This window comes from Eschscholzia californica, unplaced genomic scaffold (assembly GCF_041429995.1).
Source record: "Eschscholzia californica isolate CP2 unplaced genomic scaffold, dmEscCali1.0.p SCAF_4, whole genome shotgun sequence".
Lineage (NCBI taxonomy): Eukaryota > Viridiplantae > Streptophyta > Magnoliopsida > Ranunculales > Papaveraceae > Eschscholzia > Eschscholzia californica.
The window spans coordinates 7,571,398-7,595,337 of record NW_028238461.1 but is presented as its reverse complement, the minus strand read 5'-3'; the positions used below and the strand labels follow the sequence as shown (position 1 = coordinate 7,595,337).

Here is a 23,940-nt window from a genome sequence, read left to right as displayed (position 1 = left end):
GAGGAAGAAGTAAATAGTATTATTTTTAAATTTCAAGGTTGTCGGAACAATTGGTCAGCCGACAACCTTCATCAGAAAAAATGATGAGCTGACGAGAGGGAGAGGTGAAGTGGAAGAGAGGTTATGAAATGGAGGAGAGATAAGGTTAACTTAATTTGTTTTCAAAGTTCTTGAAATTAATTTATTTTTGGCCTAGAGGTATTCGAGCTGAAAGTTTTTTACGCCGGCCTCGGGCATTCCCGGCCAGGTTTCAGGCTTCTAGTTAAAAGTCTCACCCATGCGTGCCTAGGGGGTTTGATCCTTGGTCATCAGTGTGGGAAGCATTACTTATTAGAGCATCTCCAATGCAACACTCAACTTACAAAACTCAATTTCACACATAGGACTACTTGAGTTGTTGACAAAAAACACCCTCCAATGCAACACTCAACTAGAGTCTCAATATGATGTGGCAACAATAAATATTGAGATACTCAAAAGAAAATTCAATTGTTGAGTTTTCTTTTGAGAATCTCAACATTTATTGTTGTATCTCAACTGGTCCACATCAACATTTTATATATTAAAATAAGAACCAAAAGTAAATCTAAAGTAAATGTTGAGTTTTTTTTAGTGTTGCATTGGAGATGAATTTTGAATTGAGAATTTCAATAGTGCAACCTAGGAAAGAGAAACTCAACTCATACTTGACACATTGGATTAATTGAGTTTTTGTTGAGTGTTGCATTGGAGATGCTCTTATACGTGGATCTAGGTCAATTTTATCATTATAATTGGTATCTCAGGCAAAGTATCCAAAGTCCTGCTCGAGCTATAGCCCAAACGGTCGTCACATGGGGCCTCTTTTTGGTTGTTTGGTCGCCTTCTTTGACATAGTGTGCATATTCAAATGCAATTTGAGCAAACGATTGCACATATATTGTAAGTCAATTGCATGTTATAGTGTATTAGTTTGTGATTCTTTAATCTCTTGGAGGAGCAAGACGTCTTTAGGTCATCCACTGAAGTTGAGTATTGTGTTGTGATTTATACCACGACTGAGATAGTCTACTTACGTTGCTTACTTGGAGATATGTGTGTTTTCGTCTTAGAGCCTACTCCTATTTATAGTGACTATCAAAATGATATTCATATTACTTACAAATTACCCTAAACACATTGAGATTGATTGTCATTTAGCTACCATTTCACTCAAGGTACCATCAGTTCTTCTTCTTCTTCTTCTATTCAAAAAACTGTTTGTCAAAGATCCGCTCTTTTCATAACTATCCGTTTCTTATTTTTTCTAAAATTGTTTTATTTGAGTCGTTCGCTTTTTCCAGCAACTGTTTTTACCAAAATCTTATTCTTCCTTTTTCAGAAATTATTTCTAAAATCGTTAAATTTTTTTTTCAATGCCACCTAATTCGAAACAGTTTTATTAGAAACGATTTTTCTTCAGAAACGATTTTCTCCAGAAATCGTTTTTTCAAAACCATTATTTTGTGTCCACCCCCCTTTCGTATAGTGGTAGGACATTCTTCTTAAGCCCATGATGTCTTGGGATCGAGTCTCGGTGGAAGTAGTTATCATCAAAATTTATCTCATATAATTTAGGCACTAAATAAAGTAGTTGTTGTCCAGCTTTAGGCTCTTGGTTGTCGGGCTTTAGGCATATTTCATTATCAGTTTAAGTTAGACGGTTATCAAACATGCGTATGACATCTGAATGATGTATCAATGTCTTGTAACGACTAACGTAGATCGTAGTCGATTTCTCAAAAAAAAACCATTATTTTGTAGAAAAAGAATGCATTTTTAAAACAAATATTTTTTCCGGTTAATTTTAAGTTCGAAATTTGGATTTAATAATAAAAAACCTAAGGGATTTTAAGGGGTAGGGTGGGATTTGCGTTCAATAAAATTTAGGTCTTAGAAATCCTTAAAATTCAAGAGCCTTAGGATTTTTTGGTAATCAAGCAGACCAAAGAATCTTGATTCTTACCAAACTTAATTTTTCCGTAAGAATCTTACCGAAAAATCCTCCATCCAAACACACCATAATTTGAATTTCTATCTATTAAAACTAAAAAAATTGTGTGAGATGTGGTTTCCAAAAGTTGGTTTTCAAAAGTGAACATTGGCGGTTTAGCTGGCATTGGCGGTTTAGCTGGCATTGGCGGTTTAAGACAATTTCCAAGTTTAAGGCAACTTCCAAATTGAACATTGGCGGTTTAATGCCAATTCAAATTGGTTTCAATTTAAGTTTCTAATTTTCCCTATTATGGTCGGTGGATACATGTGTATAAATAGGAGGGGAATTGAGTGCTTGTAAACCACCACAACAACATCAACAACTCTTCTTTAGAGAGCTAGAGAGAGAGAGAGCAAGAGTGAGAGAAATTTTTCATAGTTTTTGAGCGGTGTTAAATTTCTCGGTCGTCGAAGATTTAGTATAGAAGGTTAATTTTCATAGTCGGATCAATTTCTAGGTAGGTTCGATAGCTTCCGCGACTTTTAGTTTTAACAATTGGTATCAGAGCCTTGTTGAGATTGAACGAAGAGAAGATGGGATCGAGAAGTGGTACGGTCAAAGCAGGGAAATATGAGATAGAGAAGTTCAATGGGAAAAACGATTTTTCTTATTGGCGGATGCAGATGAAGAATCTGTTAATCTCGCAGAAATTACACAAGACGTTGACGGGAAAGAAACCAGGAGATATGTCAGATGAGGATTGGGAAGAGTTAGATCTCGAAGCACGGGCTACCATTATGTTGTGTCTTGAGAGGGACGTGGCGTTCCTAGTAGACGAAGAAACAACGGCGGCGGGTGTGTGGTTAAAACTAGAAAGCAGTTTCATGACGAAAACTTTAACGAATCGGGTCTACTTAAAATCCAAATTATTCACATGTAGAATGGAAGAGGGTTCTTCTATTCAGGAATATGTGAATAGGTTTGACAGGATTATCTCAGATTTGAAGGATATTGATGTTAAGGTTGAGGATGAGGACCAAGCCCTCATATTGTTACTTTCATTGCCTAAATCCTATGAGAACTTTGTTCAAACTTTGATGCTTGTTGGTGATAGTCTAAGCATGGAAGAGACGAGAAATTCGCTATTAGCGGATGACCTTCGTAAGGTTGCTACTAGCAGTATGGCGTCGGGTGGAGTAGACAAAGAACAAGCACAAGGGTTGTTTGTAACGAGGGGGAGGAGTAATGAAAGGGGAAAGGGAAAGGGCGGGAAATCTAGATCCAAATCTAGAGGCTCTTTCAAGAAAACGTGCTTTAGTTGTGGTGAGCTTGGCCACTTTAAAGCGGCTTGTCCAAAGAGAAAGTTGAAGCAAAAGAACGAAGGCTACAAGGAGAAACAAGAGATGCAAGAGGCGGGATATGTGTCAGAAGAGGCGGATGAATGTTTCTCGGTGACAGAGGTGTCTGAGAAAATCTTCGATAAGTGGATGCTTGATTCAGGGGCGTCACACCATATGTGCCCAAATAGGGAGTGGTTTACTACCTATAGGAGTATAGATGGTGACACAGGAGCAAAGAGGTATTAGACTACGTACATACCGATGTCTGGGGACCGGCAAAGTTACCTTCCAAGGGTGGTTCCAGGTATTTTGTTACATTCGTTGATGATCATTTGAGATTTGTCTGGCTTTATTTTCTGAAGCATAAGAATGAGGTATTCAACACATTCCTGGTGTGGAAAGCAATGGTTGAGAACAAAACTGGTCGAAAGCTGAAGACGTTAAGGTCGGATAATGGGACCGAGTACACGGATGGGGCATTCAAGGAGTTTTGTAATCAGGAAGGCATTGTGAGGCACTGGACAGTAGTAAACACACCTCAGCAGAATGGAATCGCAGAGAGATTGAACCGTACACTACTTGAGAAGGCTAGATGTATGCGCTCCAATTCGGGATTAGGCGTAGAATGGTGGGCAGAATCTGTTGCTACAACTTGTTATATTGTGAACAGGTCTCCACATTCTTCTTTAGATGGCGGCATACCTTACGAGGTGTGGTCAGGTGAACATGCAGATTACGGGAGACTTAAGGTTTTCGGTTGTACGGCCTATTACCATGTTAAAGGTAACAAACTTGACAATAGAGCAAAGAAGGCAATTTTCTTAGGATATGCTACAGGAGTCAAGGGTTACCGGTTATGGTGTACGGAAGACAAGAAGTTTGTAATCAGCAGAGATGTGGTGTTTGATGAGTCATCTATTGTAGCTATGGCGAAAGCTACGGTGCCTAGTTGTGGTGATGTTGGGTCTACTAAAGCTCAAGTAGTGGAAGTAGAAGCCGAAGACCAACGGGTTTCTAGGAATCATGATCAGGTGGAGCATCAGGATAATACTCAGGATGAGGAAGTTGATGAACCCGATCATGAGGAGGTTCAAGGGGAAGGTACACAAGTTTTACAACCACAACAGCAGGATGTTTCGGTACACACTAGGCCGAAACGGTTATATAAGCCGGTACAGAGGTTAGGGTCAGACAAACCTCTTAGGCATTACGGGCAGGCAAATGTGGTTGAATATGCACTCTCGGTGGAAGACGACGAGCCGGTCACCTTCAAACAAGCTATTACCGCGGAGGAAAGAGAGAGTTGGTTGGTTGCTATGCAAGAAGAGATAAAGTCTCTCCACAAGAACAAGACATGGGAGGTTGTCCCATTGCCCGAAGGTAAGTCTGTTATTGGTTGTAAATGGGTGTACAAGAAGAAAGAGGATTCTTCCGAAATCAAGGGTACAAGGTATAAGGCAAGACTAGTGGCCAAGGGTTATGCACAGAAAGAAGTGGTCGACTACAATGAGATTTTCTCCCCGGTCGTGAAACATACTTCTATTCGGGTGCTATTGAGTATTGTTGCTCACAGTGATCTTGAGCTAGAACAACTCGATGTTAAAACCGCCTTCTTGCACGGTGATTTGGAAGAAGAAATTTATATGGCTCAACCAGAGGGATACAAGGTTGAGGGCAAAGAAAATCAAGTATGTCGTTTGAGGAAATCTCTTTACGGATTGAAACAATCCCCTCGCCAATGGTACAAACGATTTGATTTTTTCATGCTAAAGCATGGTTTTCGCAGAAGTGACTATGATTGTTGTGTATACATCAAGAAGCTTCGCGAAGGTGACTTTATTTATCTCCTTTTGTATGTGGATGACATGCTTATTGCTTCTCGAAGCATAGTGGAGATAAATAAGTTGAAATCTCAACTCAGTCAAGAGTTTGAGATGAAAGACATGGGCGCTGCAAAGAAGATACTGGGAATGGAGATTAAGAGAGAGCGGTCAAGTAAGAAACTGTACTTGAATCAGAAAGGTTACATCGAACGAGTAGTGTCTCGGTTCGGGATGCAGAATGCGAAGGCGGTGTCAACACCTTTGGCACCACACTTCAGGCTCTCGGAAAAACAATCTCCCACTACTACGGTGGAGAAGGATCATATGGATCGTGTACCGTATGCTAGTGCAGTTGGCAGTTTGATGTACGCTATGGTGTGTACTCGTCCGGATATTTCACAAGCGGTCAGTGTGGTTAGTAGGTTTATGGCAAATCCGGGGAAGACACATTGGGAAGCTGTGAAGTGGGTCTTGAGGTACTTGAAGGGTACTATTGATACGGGTTTGTGCTTTGGTGGAGACACATGTCAAGTAAGCGGTTATGTTGACTCGGATTATGCTGGCGATCTAGATAGAAGACGATCTACTACTGGTTATATATTTAGGGTACATGGTGCTCCAGTTAGTTGGCGATCGATGTTACAATCTACAGTTGCGTTATCTACTACGGAGGCCGAGTATATGGCTATGGCCGAGAGTGTGAAGGAAGCATTGTGGTTGTGGGGTCTTCTGGATGATCTAGGGGTTAAGCAGGAGTGCGTAGATGTATGGTGTGATAGTCAAAGTGCGATCCACTTGGCGAAGAATCAGGTTCATCATGCTCGCACTAAGCATATCGATGTCAGGTATCACTTTGTACGAGATGTCATAGAGGAAGGTGATGTTTCTCTCATGAAGGTACACAGAGATGAGAATCCCGCGGACATGTTGACTAAAGTGGTGACATGTAGCAAGTTTCAGCATTGCCTGGAATTGCTACAAATCGGCTCGTGTTAAGTTGCCCGAAAGGGGGTAATGGCGACAAGGTAATCTTTATGTGAAGGGTTGGTAGAACTACGGTAGGCTTGATCCTGTAAAAGGGTACGTAGGCAGCCATGGTCATATGGCGCAGTCGGATGAAGTTACAAGAAGCAGACATATCTTACAAGGAGTATCCTGGTGTTCGTCCAAAATTTGAAGTATATCAAATTGTGTACGAGGTGGAGAATTGTGAGAGGTGGTTTCCAAGAGTTGGGTTCCAAAAGTGAACATTGGCGGTTTAGCTGGCATTGGCGATTTAAGACAATTTCCAAGTTTAAGGCAACTTCCAAATTGAACATTGGCGGTTTAATGCCAATTCAAATTGGTTTCAATTTAAGTTTCTAATTTTCCCTATTATGGTCGGTGGATACATGTGTATAAATAGGAGGGGAATTGAGTGCTTGTAAACCACCACAACAACATCAACAACTCTTCTTTAGAGAGCTAGAGAGAGAGAGCAAGAGTGAGAGAAATTTTTCATAGTTTTTGAGCGGTGTTAAATTTCTCGATCGTCGAAGATTTAGTATAGAAGGTTAATTTTCTATACGGTACCATCTTGGGACGAACTTGCGGGTTGTGTGAGTCTTCTTCATCTATCCTTCAATAAAGATTTCTTGTTCGCCCGATGACGTAGGCTTTAAAGCCGAACCTCGTTAAATTTTGTTCGCATATTTAGATTTTGGTTTAGCTTTACGATTAATCTTCATAGTCGGATCAATTTCTAGGTAGGTTCGATAGCTTCCGCGACTTTTAGTTATAACAAATTGTTTTCACACAAATATCCACATGTTACTATCCAAATAAAGTGGATTTCACTAGTGAAGTTGACTTCTTGATTTATTCAGAGAAATCCTTGGTAAAGAAATGTCATACAAACATCCACTCACTTTCAGTCTCCCAGTACTCATTTTGAGCAACACTTGCACACATAGAGCCATACTCAACTTTCAAGTCTCCTTATTTGGCCATTAATCACCAAACCCTAGCAACAAGTGTTCAAAAACCAAACTCAACTAAACATTATACAATCAATAAGTACTTTAAAACCTAAAATCCTCTCAACTTTTTCATACTTTCATACTAAAATGCCAAATTACCAGTTTTTCAATAGCTACTTTTTCTAAAAGATCTTTTATTAATTGTCATCAACCAAACTGACCCCATCAATATCAAAATATACAAAAAAAAGAAGAAGAAGAGCTTATTCTATTAACAATTAAAATCTATAAATTGAGTTGACAAGATGTTCATTTACATCAATCTGTTTTAAGTTTTATCCTCCAAATTCCATAGGTAGTCTTTTTGAATTCATCACAATTAAAGATAGAAAATATGAAGGTATTATTAGTAATGGTGGCTTTGTTATTTTATGTCTCTGGGGGAGTATTTTCTTATCCTCAACAAAAACTTACATGTACTAATCGATATAGTAGATGTTATCGAAAGAAAATTACTTGTCCAGTGGAATGCCCTAGGGTTAAACCAGCAGATCCTAAAGCTAAAGCTTGCTATCTTGACTGTTCTTGTCCTACTTGTGAAGCTGTTTGCAGAAGTAAGTAATCAAACTGCTACACTTGTTATTTTTTTGATTGGTAAGAACGAAACGAATAATAACATAATGTCAACTACTATACTTGTTATTTGCAGAACGAAAACCAAACTGCGATAGTCCTGGAGCTGCTTGTTTTGATCCTAGGTTCGTCGGTGGGGATAACATTGTCTTTTACTTCCATGGCAAGAGCGACGAGCATTTCAGCTTAGTATCAGATCCCAACCTTCAAATCAATGCTCGGTTCATTGGTCACCGACCCGAAGGAAGAACTCGAGACTATACATGGATTCAAGCTTTAGGAATCATGTTTCGATCTCATACCTTTACTCTTGAAGCCAAGAAACAAGTCCACAAATGGGATAACGAAGTAGAACACCTCGAGTTCACTTATGATGGGAAGAAGTTGGTTATACCAGAAAGTCATCTCTCTGAATGGGTATCCCCACAGAAAGATCTTAAAGTGGAAAGAACATCGAACAAGAACAGCGTTACAGTAACTTTAAGAGAATTCGCTGAAATTTCGGTTAATGTTGTTCCAATTACAAAGGAAGATGACAAGATTCACAACTATAAGTTACCTTCAAATGATTGTTTTGCTCACTTGGAAGTACAATTCAAATTCTTCAATCTTTCCCCTGAAGTTGATGGTGTTCTTGGGAAGACTTATAGGCCTGATTTCGAGAATCCAGCGAAACCTGGTGTGGCAATGGCAGTAGTTGGTGGTGAAGATAAGTATAGGACAAAGTCACTGCTCTCATCTCACTGCAAATCTTGTATATTTGCTCCTACAAGGGTAGTCGATGCGAAAGAGAACTTACTAGTCATGGATTATGGTACACTTGATTGTTCCCACGGAGCCAACGGCGGAAATGGAATAGTTTGCAAGAAATGAGTAACTCACTTATTTTTCCATTTACATATACATATGTATTCTCTTCAAAGATATCCCAAATGGGTAAGAGATTTCTGTTTTGTGTGTGTGTGTGTTTCTTTTGTGTTTCTAAGCATTTTGTCTTAATGATTATATGTAATTTCAAGTTTCTTTCCAAATTATGTAGTTTGATCTAAGAAGTTTCAAGCAATTGTAGTTTTCAAGTTTGAATGTTTTGCAAAGTTTGCACAACTCAAAATATATATTGGGTGATAATAAAGGAAAAAAAGTATTTTATAAGCACCTCCATAATTGCGAAGCCCAGACCGTTGTGGCTTACTTTGGTCACGCAAAATGTTCTTACTTCACCAGAGTTAAAATTTTACTTTCTTTTAAAGCTCATATATTTTGCGTTTAACTTCGAACTGAAGTGACTTGAGTTCAATGGTTACATGAATATTACTTGACCAATTTCTGTTCTTGTCTACTTCCGCTTTACCACAAAAAAACTTTCACCACCACCATCGTCGCACCTCCACCACTACCACCACCTCCGTCACCACCACCATTGTACCTCCGCCACCACCACCATCATCATTTCCAAACCTCCACCACCACTACCACCATCACTACTACGTCTCCAACACCACTGCACCTCCACCACTATACCTCCACGACCACCACCATCATCACCAAGCCTCCACCACCACTGCACCTCCATAACTACATTCCACTACCATTAGATCAAGAACGAAGTTTGCTTCTTCAATTCTTGATATAAAATAGTTGAATTATAGGGTACTTCGGTCGGATACTGTAAAGCAATACCTAACTAATTCACTAGTAGCAGAGATTTTTTAAGTCTTCTGGACAACGAGTAGTATTCGTGCCTTTGTTCCACCATTTTTGTATCTTCATCTATTGCAAGTTCATTATCTCTAGTTGTTGTCTTGCTGGTTCATAACAAAGTCTTAAGAAAGACAAGTTCTTTAGTTTACTCACAGTCCATTGCGCAATTTAATATTACTTTTCATTTTGTTGTTTTTTTATTACTAATTTTTGTACATGGATCAGATTTCATCCTATGTTTCTATCTCTCTCGTATTGCTGGACAAAATCTGGTCGTCTACATCGGATGTCAACTGAATTTCGCCCATATTTTCTGAAAGGATTATCACGAATTACGTGCAGATTCATGATAGGGAAGGTACATGTTAGTGTGTCCTATGTTTTTTGGGACATTCTATCATCATAATAGCCAAGGCACATGTTATTAATGTATATGTGATTTAGAGTTCCATAGATTAATCATCAAGTGAGGAAAGTGATTCATATTAGGGTTATTTCCCTAATGGCCCCCTACTTTGTGACCAGCTTCCCGCCTGGCCCCCTACTTTACAAGAAATACCCATATGGCCCCCTTCCGTTATAACACCGTTACTCTCTCTCTTCACAATCTTTTCTCTCTCCTCCAGCATGTTTTCTCTCTCTGCCACCTCGTTAAAACAAGCCACATCATCGTCTTCACCGACGGGTCGCCGGCCGGCCAAATTCCGGCCGGCGACCTTCAAACTTTTTTTTTTCTCTCCCTTTTTTTAGATTCTCTACTCTTTCTCTCTCTCTAAACTCCGGCGAAGGGGGTTTCCCTTCGCCGGAGTAGGTCGAAATCGACCTTGAACAGAGCTGTTCAAGGTCGAGCAGACCTACTCCGGCGAAGGGAAACCCCCTTCGCCGGAGTTTAGAGAGAGAGAGAGAGTAGAGAATCTAAAAAAAAATTTTTTTTTTTTTTAGAGAGAGAGAGAAGAGAGAAAAAAAAAAGTTTGAAGGTCGCCGGCCGGAATTTGGCCGGCCGGCGACCCGTCGGTGAAGACGATGATGTGGCTTGTTTTAACGAGGTGGCAGAGAGAGAAAACATGCTGGAGGAGAGAGAAAAGATTGTGAAGAGAGAGAGTAACGGTGTTATAACGGAAGGGGACCATATGGGTATTTCTCGTAAAGTATGGGGCCAGGCGGGAAGCTGGTCACAAAGTAAGGGGCCATTAGGGAAATAACCCTTCATATTATCACTTTTATAGAAAACTCCCAAGGGTGTGCAAGACTAGAGGAAATAAATTCCATAAGGAAAAGTGTGAATAAAAAATAAGGAAGTTTTCAAAATTTACTTGGCTTGTACTCCATTCATGTCAGATTGAATTGAGTTATTTTCTTTTGACCTCCTACTTTGTGATCAGTTTCTTTTTTGACCCATATTTTTCATAAATTTAAATTTGACCATTTTTTTTCAAGTAATTGACATAAGTACCCTTCCTCATTTCAAAATAAAATATTAAAAAAAAAAGATATTTCTACCTCGCCTATCTCTCTCTCTCCACCTCACCTCTCTCTTCTACGACGAAGGTTGCGGGCCGAAAATTTTTCTGGCCGACGACCTTCAAACATAAAAAAAAAACACTCTCCTCTCTCTCTCTAAACTCTCCGGCAAAGGGGTTTCCCTTCGTCGGAGGTCTGTTCCGAACAGACCTCCGGTGAAGGAAAATCCTTTCGCTGGAGTATTTAGAGAGAGATAGATGAGAGTTTTTTTTTGTTATGTTTGAATGTCGCCGATCGAAAAAATTTCGACCGGCGACCTTCGTCGGAGAAGAGAGATGTGAGGTGGAAATATCTCCTTTTTAATATTTTATTTTGAAATTAGGAAGGGTAGTTATGGCATTTACTTGAAAATAGGGAGTCACATTTGAATTTATAAAAAATATGGGACCAAGAAGGAAGCTGGGTACAAAGTAGGAGGCCAAAAAGGAAATAACTCTTTAGAATTTTAAGTTTCTTTTTCTTCTCAACCAGTTGAGACCTTATTAGATTCAAATTTAGGGTTTTATATTCTTCTTTTAGTCTCTTATAGAAAGTTTCAAGGCAATTCACATTTCGTGATTGATTTTGCTCTCATAAATATCTATGTAACTGCTTCCCCAATCTCTGGAGAATTAATTAAAAAGGGCGCAAAAGTATCTAGACATGATCTAGATCTATAGGTACTTGTTTAAATAAATAATGTTTGAGGTTTCTTGGTCTCCAAGTCAGATCTGAAAACATTAAAAAAATGAACAGTTGATCTGATTAGTCTATTAGTAGTTGGCTAGTAGTTGCCATATTTGTATTTCCATACAAAAGTTCAAATTTAAGTTTGAATAAAAGCTCGAAGCGAATTTCGCAAATTTCTGTAAGTTTCATAATGGTATGGGCAAGGCTTGCAAGATCTACTAATAGCTTAAAACAATCAAGAAGTAGTGTCATTAACAATTACAGAATTGAGAAAAGTATTAGTCATTTCAGAGGTTCTATACTTGAAAATGCTACTATTACACGTAGTAGTCCGAAAAGTCTACCCGTCACTAACGGGTCGATGTTTCAGATGAATTTTAGGTCGAGAGGAATTCGAATAACCCCACATTATCAATTTCAATCAGCAGAGAGGATTGAAGAAGATTATGAATCAGAGGTTGATCAAGATAATGATACAAAGTTACCTTGTTTGGAAGCAACAAAGTCAGGAGAGAAACCAAGGGTTGTTGTTTTAGGTACTGGATGGGCTAGTTGTAGATTTCTTAAAGGATTAGACACGAATATTTACGATGTTGTTTGTATTTCTCCAAGGAATCATATGGTTTTTACACCATTACTTGCTTCAACTTGTGTTGGTACATTGGAGTTTCGTTCCGTTACTGAACCAGTCACTCGTATACAATCAGCGTTGGCTACTTCTCCTAATTCATATTTTTATCTGGCTAATTGTTTGAAAGTCGATACGGATAATCACCAAGTAAGTATGCTTCTCCATGTGCTTTCTTTCTTGTACATAGGTGGTGTTTGTATTTAACATATTGTCTAAATGTGACTTGTCTGGCCCCTTTGAGGTCTGACTTGTTCAAGGTCTGAATCGTCTTACTCAAATGGAGCCAAAATCAGCCATTCAGACGAGTTAGACATCACGGGCCAGACAAAAACAAACAACCTGAATTCTGACTCGGATCAATTCATTCCTTGAGTCAGATTTCAGATCTGACTTTGATAACAAAATACCAGCCTACTAATGAATATGCCTGTAGTAAAACCAGTTTCTTTGTCTTGCCTAGAAGAGAAATTCTCTCATGTTGTTCTTGTATCAGGTGTATTGTGAGACAGTAAGCAACGGTGGACTACCTCAAGAACCATATAGATTCAAAGTTGCATACGATAAGCTCGTCATTGCTGCAGGGGCAGATGCTTTGACGTTTAATATTAACGGAGTTAAAGAACATGCCTTTTTCCTTCGTGAAGTAAACCATGCTCAAGAAATAAGGAAGAAGCTTCTCCTGAACTTGATGCTAGCTGAAAACCCAGGTTAGCCGTTCTCTTTCGATTCATATTCTATTGTTTTCTGAGATGTGACAATCTTAGTACTGGACTAGTATTTTGATTTTTGAAAAACCGAAAACATGACAATAGGCACATCAATAGAAGAAAAGAAACGACTATTACACTGCGTAGTTATTGGAGGTGGTCCGACTGGCGTGGAGTTTAGTGGTGAATTAAGCGATTTTATCGTTAACGATGTTCACAAACGATATGCTCATATCAAAGACGACATCCATGTCACACTCATAGAGGTGAGTATTTAATTAAGTACCATCTTTTGCTATTAAACAGGATGATACAGAAGCAAATGAGTATTCTTATATATGATTTTCGTACAATAGGCAAATGAGATCTTATCCTCGTTCGATGTGGGGCTAAAGGAATATGCAATCAAGCACTTGACAATGGTAAACCATATTAAGCTTATCTGTGTATGTCATCTTTGTTTCAAAGGTCGTTTAAATGCTATAAAAGTTGAAATTTTTGGCAGTCTGGTGTTCGTCTTCTGCAAGGGATAGTAAAAGAGGTGCACCAAAAGAAGATAGTACTGAACGATGGGACTGAAGTGCCGTATGGGTTACTAGTCTGGTCTACTGGTGTCGGCCCGTCAGAGTTTGTAAAATCTTTAGATGTTCCCAAGTCAGTCGGTGGAAGGTAGTTTCAATTGGCATTATAAATTGAACACATTTCTCGTTCTTATACTCTTGGATATCCCTAATATCAAGTGTGCTCGCAATGACTCTATGCAGGATAGGTATCGATCAGTGGTTGCGTGTCCCTTCTGTCGAAGATGTATTTGCTATTGGTGATTGTGCTGGTTTCCTTGAGGAGACTGGGAAACAAGTTCTTCCAGCTCTAGCTCAGGTCCGATTCCTTAATCCTCTTCTTTCATATTCTAATTGGAGAAGCCAACTCTGTGCCTTGCTACCTTAAAAACTGGTTTAACAAGGGAATTCCGTGGCAGCCCAAATCTGAAGTAAGCAACCCGTGCACCTTTGGTTCACGGGGCATCTCAATGAGGTGCGCACCCACTTCACCAGACAGAACCCAGTCTCCATCCGAAACATCAAACTGTGGAACCTGAATTTCTAAGCCCAAGTCGCTCGGACATGCCTATTATAACCTGATCTGGGGTGCCTGTGATATGCCCTGGACAACAGCCCCAGCCCCCGAGCCTTATCAATTTCTAAATTCCAATATGCACAGAAAATGTGGGATAGTACAATACTCTCCAGTCTCCACAATGCCAGCGCCCAACCATAACTGGGTTAGATATGCATATGCCGAACACTTTGCACTCTATCTGTTGCAACAAGGGTCTGATACCTTGTTAGGATCCATTTTGCTTAGTCTCCTCGAAAACCCATCTTAGGCTTTAGTTTTCTTATGATCCGAGTAACGAAAGTTCCATTTTCATACATCTATCAAGTCATATACTTTTTGTAACCACAAAATTAATTTGAACAATGCACCATTGGAACACAGGTAGCGGAAAGAGAAGGAAAGTTTCTAGTGGAGTTATTCAACAACATAGGAAAGCAGAATGGTGGCAAAGCTTTCTCTGCAAAAGATATTTCACTTGGATATCCTTTTGTGTATAAACATCTTGGAAGCATGGCTTCTGTCGGTGGTTACAAAGCATTAGTCGATCTACGCCAATCTAAGGTAATAAACTACATTCTAATTAGACGAAGTATTTGTTCTGCCAACCTCATATTCATTACCCGGCTAATACAAAAGTAAACATCATTTCGATGAAAAATGAGATCACTGAATGAGTATTTCTCATCAACAGTATGCGAAAGGGGTGTCTCACGCTGGATTTGTGAGCTGGCTGATCTGGCGTTCGGCATATTTGACGCGTGTCCTAAGCTGGAGGAACAGATTCTATGTAGCTGTGAACTGGGCAACCACATTTGTTTTTGGTCGAGATAATTCCCGGATAGGGTAACTAGTATAATGATTGGCATTGCTTGCTCCTAAAATGCCAAGTTTATAGAAATTTCAATACTTTGCTATAAGAAAGACATAAGAGTTTCATCTCACAGGTTGTCCAAATAGAAAACCCAACTACTAAAAGAATTTTTTTCTACTGTTTGTTTTATTTTTGCCGAATGGCGTTATATCAGGAATTTCTCATAGGATAGTTGAATTGTGGTCCTTGGGTGGTACTTCAAGAGAGAAATAAAGTTTGTGATTTTAAGGTTTGTGCGACGAAAAACCAAAGAGGAAGAAAAGGAGAAAGTACTTGGCCCCTTTGAAGTTGGTGTACTCGAGCCGATTTTGAGTCAAACAAAAAAGTAGGAGTGGCTCTTTTGAAAGAAGGAGCTTTTAACATTTTTCTTGAAATTGGATGGAGCTTTTAACCAGGAGGTAGGGGTGGGAATCAGTCCGATCGGGTTACTTGTGCGCCTTAACTTCCCAGGGCGGTCTCGATTGGGAACCAAGATTTTGTCCATTCAATTACTCGGTCCGATCCAGGCAAAATTAGAAATGGACCATTACCCATTTGTCAGCGGATAACTGGAAGAATCTCCTCAATATCGGGCAGGTCGGTTCCGGGCTGACAGCAATAAAAGTTCAATTTTGAAATACTTAAATACCAATGTGATACAAAACCACAAATTGCACAACATCACAAAAGAGTTTCCAAAAAAAAAAAAACATCAGAAAAGCTGCAAAGTCCCATAATTGTACATATTCATCATCACATGGTTCATATGTAACAGAGGAACTCAGCAAGTTGACGATTAAAAGGCGAAAGAAACAACCTTTTTCGGTGACCTTCCTGCTATCATTACCTTCTTATTCGTCTGAATAGAAAATGAAGTTACAATCTTGCAAGTTGAGATTGACACTCATAGTAACTCACAGATAGAATAAACTTCTAGAAGACTAGAGAGATAAATTACAAAGAGGAGAGCAAGAAAGGTTAATACAGAGTAGAATGGCCAGAAAATGAGAGAGAGTAATCAGAGAGCCTTCGTGTTAATGATGTATTTATAGCGCCAGCAACCCTTGGTTGGAATGGTAAGAAGTTTAGTCTTCCACTTTAGAAATCAAGCATTCCTTTCATTTCATTTAAAAAAAAAAGGAAATCAAGCATTCGATGCACGCTGACAATTTAAAAAAATAAATAGTATATGTATGTATATATAGACAGTCAAGAAGCTTGTGGAAGAGGAGTTCAAAACCCCTAAGGTTTTATGATCCAACTATTAGGAGAATATTTTGACATGCCACTTATATAGACAGTTGGATCATTTCCTGAAAGGGCCCCATCTATCGGGTAGCGATATCGGTTAGGCCAATCGGTCAATCCCATTGGGCTTGACCACTCGGGTTAAAACGGGGCGATTACCCAGTCAAAGCCCTCTGACCAGTGACCACTTACCACCCATTAATCACTATGCTTGTGATGGGTATCCGGTTCCCGTGGTCCACCTCAGACTGGGTCAAACCCAATGGGTGCCGGCCAATCACAGCCACAGGTTTAAGAAATCAAATTAAAACTAAAAACAGCATTAACATTAAGGATGACAACAGAAAAAACCAACCTTCGGAAAAAAAACTCAAAATTATGTGTGCATTCACAAAATCATAACTACCTCTTGTCAATATACATATACAAATATATAGACACACACACACACAAAAGACATAAGTATATACACATATATGTATATATATATTTCTCCCAAGAAGACCTAACAGGAACATCTGAACTTATGTCTTATCGAAAGTCTTTTTTTGGTAATATAATTGAGACAACAGCAGCATCTAAGACTAAAAAGTGAATACAATTACCAAACAAGTGTGAAACCAAAGCTTCTGCTGCCTCAACCTATATATTTCTCCATGTCGCCTGTCCAAGTTTAAAAGTCAAAAAGCGGCCCTCATGGCTCCTCTAGCTGCATCCTGCTTCATTTCTGCTGCTTTTCCACTACCTCGGAAATACATGTATACTTGCTGCATGATACAAGTAACAAATCATGTTAGGACAGAACGTTCAGGGTTTGGAAAAGAGCACTATATATCAAAGACCCTCTCCAATCTATGAGGGGTTCTTCATGGTAAACTAAGTCTTTGGTTAGCTAGATAGGTTTTTTTATATTCTATTTGTTGATTAGTTGTTTAGTTGATTTATTAGACTAATTCATTATGTATTATGTAATATTGAATATATAACTTTGCTTTGACCCACTATCCGTCACTAGCAACTTTGAGACCAAGCATTTGGACGCTGGTGGATATATCAGCAATTTGTCACCCTTGGGTTCACATAGAACAGGAGAGACAAACTAGAAAGAAAAAGTACAAATGAGACAGACAAGCACGAATACTTGATCCATAGAAGACAAAGAACGATATATATACCTGAATCACCCACATGCTGAGAAGCGACTCGATGCAGAAGAGCCCAAACCCAATAAAGTAAAAGATCTGAAAGATGAGGATGGTTAATACTATCAAGTAATCAAAACTTGCAAGATATCATAAGACATTTATTTATATGTCTCCTACTAGGCTATTCCTTTAAAATGATTATTTCACGGATCCCTTTCTAGTGATTCAGGTAAATACTATTTTACTCAATTTCCTTCGAAGATATCTTGTATTGGAAAACTATTTCGTTCATGATTCTGCGATTTACAAAATGGTTCAACATAAATCGTACCATTCCTTAAAACAACGAATCATTAAGCGGCTGAAATCAGTTTTTGCAATCCGATTGAACTATTTGAGTAGCAAGTAATACGATTTTAGCAATTACATGAATCGACATACAGGAACTTGGATTTGAACTCGAGACCTTTCTCATAAAGAGGACCACTACAATAGTTAAGCCAATGGTTGGTTTACAGATAGTGGTGTGAATAGGAGGCCCTGGTGGCCCATTAGCCAACCCTAAGGATTTTAATGTAGTTAAATATTTTGTGTTTTATAGTATCATCCTCCCAATGATCTAAACTCATGTTCTCATCCACCCTATTTGACTCAACATCTTCAAATCCACATTATAGTAAGCACAAAAGATAAATCTTAGCATGAAGTGATACTAAACAAGCAAAAAAACATATGAAGCATCCAACTTACCCCAACCAAAACATTATTGCCCACAATATCTATTGCAGCTAGGATACCACTGCAGCATAAAATCAACGAAGCAAGCAGTTAAAATTAGAAGAATTATGCAGTAAAAAGACTAGAGCATATTGTCACTGCTTTACTTGACTAACGGTCTCATTCAATTAAAAAGAATAGTTCTACTTCCAACATTTCCTGCCTATTGTAATTCCTAGCTTACCTCTTCCCAGTTCGACGTTGAAGCATAAAGCCAGAGATAGAAACTTAAAGCAACCTTATATTCGCCTATTCGGTGACAGAGGTGACAAAGCTTGTTCACGTTAAGATTAAAACCTAGTGGTCTATGATTAAACCCCATCACCGTGGACTTATTCTTATAACGACTAGTACGTAACCAAACAAGTCCATATTAGAAGGGACTTACGTCAGAGATTTTCCTTTGAAAATAATGGGAGGAGCTACCGCAGCAAAGATGCAGAAAATTATGTGAAGCTGTTAGGAAACAAAACCAGATAAAAAGAAGTAAAGGATTCAGTTATTCTTGAAGGTAATAAGATTCTCTCTAATATAGATAAACAAAGTATAATTCTGGCGATCTCAAAAAAAAAAGTATAATTCTGGTTGTTGAAGTTATGACTTCATATATAGTTAATGTAAGGCTGTTATAGTCTTTATAAATTTCTATTTATCTAGGATTCTAGGTCTTTTCCTTGTAAGAGTTATGAGAGAAAATAATCAATGAACACTGGCTCAACCAAGTTCAACTTTTCTTCACTAACTTTTCAACTCTAGATCTACAACACTGGCAATCAAACTTAAGTTACTCATATAAGTATTAATAATCATACATCAACAAAAGAAGAAATACTATACCACGTAAATAAGGAAAAACCACCCAAAAGTCAGAGCACTTTCAGTCCTGAAATAATAACATGACATCATCAAGTTCAAAACAAAGAAATTACTTAGGGACTATGTCTAACCATTATACGCTCAAGAAAATATAAACTTAATTCATGGGTCTTTGCATGCATGTGTGTCTGAGTTGGGAGACTGCAGTTCAATAAGTTGCAGAGAAAATAACATACTGGAACAAGTGATCCAAGCGAGAACTTTTTCCCAGGAGGGCTCTATTGACATTTTAATAACATGATGTTATAAGTGCATGATCCCTTATTGTTTGTTAGGTGAGGCCCACCTCCTGGGTGGCTGGCTCTCTTTTTATTCTTTGGCAAAAAATCACTTTTGGCCTGTTTCCTTAAAAAAGGGAGACGTAAAGGAAAATGTTACACTCAGAAAGGTAAAGACAAGTACCTCATGGCACGATAAAGTGGGCGGTACCACAAAAAGTAGCCTCCTGGAACTCCAGCGATAAAGTAGATGACAGCAAGAAACCAAATACGAACACCTATAGTAAGAGATGACCAAGATCAATAGTGAGTATGAGAGCTGCTATCATGATAGAGTCAAGAACTCGACATGAGGGAAGTAAAGTAGTTTCGGGTTAGCATCTGAAGTCTAAAGTACCTTCCCCCTTAATCCAGGCTGTGGTAACCGCGATGATATTCCAAAGAAGACATGCTGCCAATCCTGCACAAAATAATTAAAAAAAAGAATGCTTGTCAATAAAAGCTACTGAACTGAGAAACAGCCTGCAACAAATCCAAGGTCATGACTCCATTATCGTAACGACGAGTGGCTTTTTTTACTAAAAATCGAAGAACCAGATATCTACTCATGCCTCAAGCCTAAACCGAATCTTAAGGTTGCAGGCAGAGGGGATCCTCATCCCATTGAAATGAAAAACAAACTGGAAGTGTGTAGTAGTTTCATGAATAAGGTGGATAACTTTCCTTGATTAGTTTTTCTGCTGGATAAGTTGAGGGCTATAATTATGGTTAATGATGAAGAAATCACTAGGTACCAGGGCTACGTCAAGAATACTGATCCCTTGTAACATAACTAAGGAATTCCATCTTGTCCAAATACTTGAACCCAAGTATCTAAAATGGATACATAATATGATTTAGTCATTAGTCAGTTATCTTGCTAAGAAGTAAATAATTCTTCTTAAAGAATAAAGTATGTGGCAGAGGCACAAAAGTGACAAAACTTGATAATTGGGATAATGTAGCGGCACTTCTGTTTATAGTAGTTAATGGATAATTTCAATAGCAGCACTGATCTATAAATATCACAGGGTAGCATACCTAACATTGTGGCAAATGCAACATATTGCAACCTCTGGAGATGGATTGGTATTTCATTCGCAATATCATGATGAATTATTGGAAAGAATGGTGGCCAGTTTTTCTCCTCTAGAACAATTCCAGCTGCAGAACAAAAGGAAAAATTCTCTACTTTAGACTACAACATAACCTACTTCAGTACTCAGCAGAACAAACGACATAGGAACTAAAAATCTAAAAATAAAGTCCATGCAGAATTAAGGAAAAAAACCTCGTGATGCAGCTTCTTCTCTCCTTCTAACTTCCTGCGTAACATCAAGAACACTGAACAGTCATTACTAGGATTACAACAAAGACAGAATCGTAAATAACCGTGATTATACATGAATCAAGTAGCAAACAATCTGACCAAGCCCATAACATGTGTTATATAGAGGATGTACCTGTTCCCTTTTGTTCAACTCGGCCTCCTTAGCTTGGAGTTCCTTCTCCTTCTTCTTTATATCCTAAAGATGGATCAAATGACCATATAAGGAACTAAATTTTAGCTCACAAAAAAATCCGCCAAAAAGAATTGTTTATATCACCTACTTTTGTGGAACTAAGAGGAATATCTGTTGTTGCACCGCGATCATAGTTAAAATCTACAGGTTCAAAGGGAAGAGGTGAAAGCCTCGAGTTTGTGCCAGCAGGGACACTTCCAGGATTCTGGAAACATGACCAACAAGATAAGTTCAAAAACGCAAAAAATTATGTAATAAATTACCATGTGGATGTATGCTGATGATACAAGACTATATTGAAGTAAATTATATATATTTAGCACAAACAAGTTCAATAGAGATCGATTTAAGTTCGGAGCTAGGAACCACAGGATCAAACACCCAAAAACAGCATAGTAGAGTTGAACAGTACTATTGCATAAGAAACAAGAAAACACAATCATATGAACAAAACAAGATTCACTTTGTTAGTTAAACCTTAAATGTGTCCAGTGACATGCACTAAATACTTTGTGCATGTATTCCACGTATTGTGAGAGAATAGATACCAATTTAAGAAGATACAAAATGAGGGATGGAGATCAGAGACTTGAAACTTGTATGAGATACATTGTTCTTAAAACATTACTTCCTCACTCTCGATTGCAATTACTGGCAGGTTACTAGGCAAATTGTTTCCCAGGATATGACAAGCCTTTGTGTAATTTCATTGAGTAACTAATAAAGATTTCACATTAGGAGCGTAAGAACATATTGATTATGACAAAGAACTCTCCAACTCAACAAACACAAAGATTTTTTCTGGTTTTTCAACATTGTAAAAATAATTTTGTACATCTCCTCTTTATAAAAATGAAAATACGTTTTCAAATTAAAAATCCTTTCACAAAAGATAAGATGCATCTCTTTAAACATGTTATAGGAAAAGATATGATTATTAGAAATAAAATTCGGATATTAAAAAAAATTTAATTTTCAATTTTATAAAACAACTTAACTTGTGCCAAAAACATTTCTACTCATTTGGTTATGCTTCTGATAACCCTTATACATTTCTAGACTTCCAATATCATAAATTCATTTTCAAACTTCAATTAAGTCAAGTTTATCAGTAATTATTTTCCAGATTAATAAAGCTTGACTAACCCCCTTTTACTAGTAATACAAATCGGAAGTACTTATCCAAGACGATAGTAATTAGTCGTCATATGAAATTAACTCAAAAAAAAACCTTCACCAAAGAATTTCTTCTATACCCCAATTGTGTCTAACCAATCCACCGACAAATCAAACAAATAACTTAGATCTCACAATTATTAAAACCAAACAACAAATTTGATTAAGAAATAACTATTGAATCAATCAAGCAACCAACAAACAAGCATATAAACTACTAGCTTAGAAAAACAAAGCTTCTCCAGTTTAATTTATCAAGTTGACCTAATCAAAGCAATAAATCTTCACACAAAAATTGCAGAAGAAACCTAAAGAGTTGAAAGAAAAAACTCACAGAAAAAGGATTAACTTCTTCTTCTTCAGCGAAAGGATTCCTATCAAAACGCCCAGCCATGAGAAGTGTATCGCTAGAAATCAAATTCGATAACAAATTAGAATAGAAAGCTTAATGGAGAGCTAAAATTGGGATACGAGCAATTCAAGAATTAGGGATGTTTGACTCTTAATCGTCTAGACTTTAGAGAGAGAAACTAGAGAGAGAAAGAGAATTTGTTTTGCCGTCAGCGGGTCAAGTCAGGGCTTTGGAATGAAATTTCTTTTTTTATTTTTAAAAAACTGAGGGAAATAATATATACTTAACGCGGGAACAGAATGATCACCCGCGGGTGATCATAAAAAGTTTTTTAGTTTTCTTGATGACCAAGAAACAGAAAATCCTAGCCGTCAGATTGACACTGTCAAAGTGATGTTGGGCGTTTGTTGACTCGTAGGAGGTTATTGACTTAGACGGTTATGTTACGTTTCCCGCGGGTCAACAAAAAGATTGGAAACTTCGATTTAGTGATAACCGTGAGAGGAAGGTGGATTAGGTGGCCATTTTATATCTTGATAGGGAAAGGTGCTTTTGAGGATTAAGGTTTGGTTGGGGATGCCATTTTTTTGGGGGTTGGTTTTGTATCCAGTGGTATTTAAACCGTTTATGCGTGGTTTGAATGACAACCGAATCATACCACGAGCGGGTTAAGTGTGGTTTGAGAAATATACTGACCAAATCACTCTCAATTAAACCGTTTATGCGTGGTTTGAATGACAACCGAATCATACCACGAGCGGGTTAAGTGTGGTTTGAGAAATATACTGACCAAATCACTCTCAATTAATTAGTGGATGACTCGAGACAACTGTATACCGAACCAACAAACATCCATTAGTCTTGATGAAAGTTAGTGTAAATTTTTTGTTAATCATCACGAATAGACCTGTTTGTAGGGAGAGGAACAAATTTGTTCATCTTTTTCACGAAAAGACCAAAACAAGCAGATTCGTGAAGATTGACGAAAAGATATGCTCGTCTTCATTACAAACATAACTCAGTCTTTTTATTTCAAAACTCATATTTTGTGATAAATGTACCCAAAACCCTGCTCGCCCACTATGCCCTTCTAGGGTTATAGTTTCTATGGTAGAACCTGTGCAAGAAAATTTTGATTTCACGGCACGCTAAGCGCCTGAGACAAACACGTCAACACTTGTAATTTACATTTTACCTCAAAATGTTACATTACCACATCCAAACCTACCTTTTACCATCCAAGATTAACAGTTAAATCCTTTCTACAAAAAAAAATACTGACAGTTAAGTCCACACCTGATATTTTGGACCAATTTTAGAAAAATTCTAACGTGAACTTAATTTCCAATTAAGATCGGTTTTGGGATTGTCGGATAATTTTCAGCTATTATAATAGATTGACCAATTTATCCTAATAATAGGAAAAGATAGCTGTGGTAATTATTCACCTTATGTTTATCTAAGTCAAAAACTTTAGGCAACAAAAAAAAGAAAGCAAGAAAAGAACAATATAATGTAAAAGATAAAGACAGTAACAATAACAGTTTAACTTACTGCTATTTTAAAAAAAAAAAAATTCCTTACGGCTAAAAGTAGTTATAAAAGTACAAAACGACCATCTGCGTATGACACCTGCGTGATAAAAAAATATTATACACAACAGATACGATAATTGTTAGA

At 37.9% G+C, this 23,940-nt stretch overlaps 3 protein-coding genes across 4 annotated transcripts; 2 read left to right on the top strand and 1 right to left on the bottom strand.

Annotated features, from left to right (window-relative positions):
• Positions 1-7,385: 7,385 nt before the first annotated feature.
• On the top strand, positions 7,386-8,787 carry LOC147542209 (Late embryogenesis abundant (LEA) protein-like protein). Its single transcript, XM_086635131.1, has 2 exons — positions 7,386-7,689; positions 7,785-8,787. Exons 1-2 carry the CDS (start codon positions 7,470-7,472, stop codon positions 8,579-8,581), a joined length of 1,017 nt encoding a protein of 338 aa, XP_086491257.1. The 5' UTR covers positions 7,386-7,469; the 3' UTR covers positions 8,582-8,787.
• A 2,612-nt stretch (positions 8,788-11,399) lies between these two features.
• Positions 11,400-15,158, top strand: LOC147542208 (internal alternative NAD(P)H-ubiquinone oxidoreductase A2, mitochondrial-like). The gene is made up of 8 exons (XM_086636073.1): positions 11,400-12,377; positions 12,724-12,937; positions 13,043-13,203; positions 13,294-13,359; positions 13,443-13,606; positions 13,702-13,816; positions 14,438-14,617; positions 14,748-15,158. Exons 1-8 carry the CDS (start codon positions 11,790-11,792, stop codon positions 14,901-14,903), a joined length of 1,644 nt encoding a protein of 547 aa, XP_086492199.1. The 5' UTR covers positions 11,400-11,789; the 3' UTR covers positions 14,904-15,158.
• Positions 15,159-16,489: 1,331 nt separating this feature from the next.
• LOC147542207 (secretory carrier-associated membrane protein 3-like) lies at positions 16,490-22,569 on the bottom strand. Of its 2 annotated transcripts, XM_086636330.1 has the most exons (12): positions 22,243-22,569; positions 20,821-20,937; positions 20,673-20,735; positions 20,501-20,534; positions 20,251-20,373; positions 19,568-19,630; positions 19,355-19,448; positions 18,914-18,959; positions 18,465-18,532; positions 18,050-18,098; positions 17,330-17,395; positions 16,490-16,921 (listed from the first exon to the last, which is right to left on the bottom strand). In XM_086636330.1, the coding sequence occupies exons 1-12, from the start codon at positions 22,300-22,302 to the stop codon at positions 16,835-16,837; spliced, it is 870 nt and encodes a 289-aa protein (XP_086492456.1). In that variant the 5' UTR covers positions 22,303-22,569; the 3' UTR covers positions 16,490-16,834. The 2 variants fall into 2 exon arrangements, with proteins under 2 accessions (XP_086492456.1, XP_086492457.1); XM_086636331.1 differs by lacking the exons at positions 16,490-16,921; positions 17,330-17,395; positions 18,050-18,098 and having other exon boundaries at positions 18,461-18,532; positions 22,243-22,496.
• Between the last annotated feature and the right edge of the window lie 1,371 nt (positions 22,570-23,940).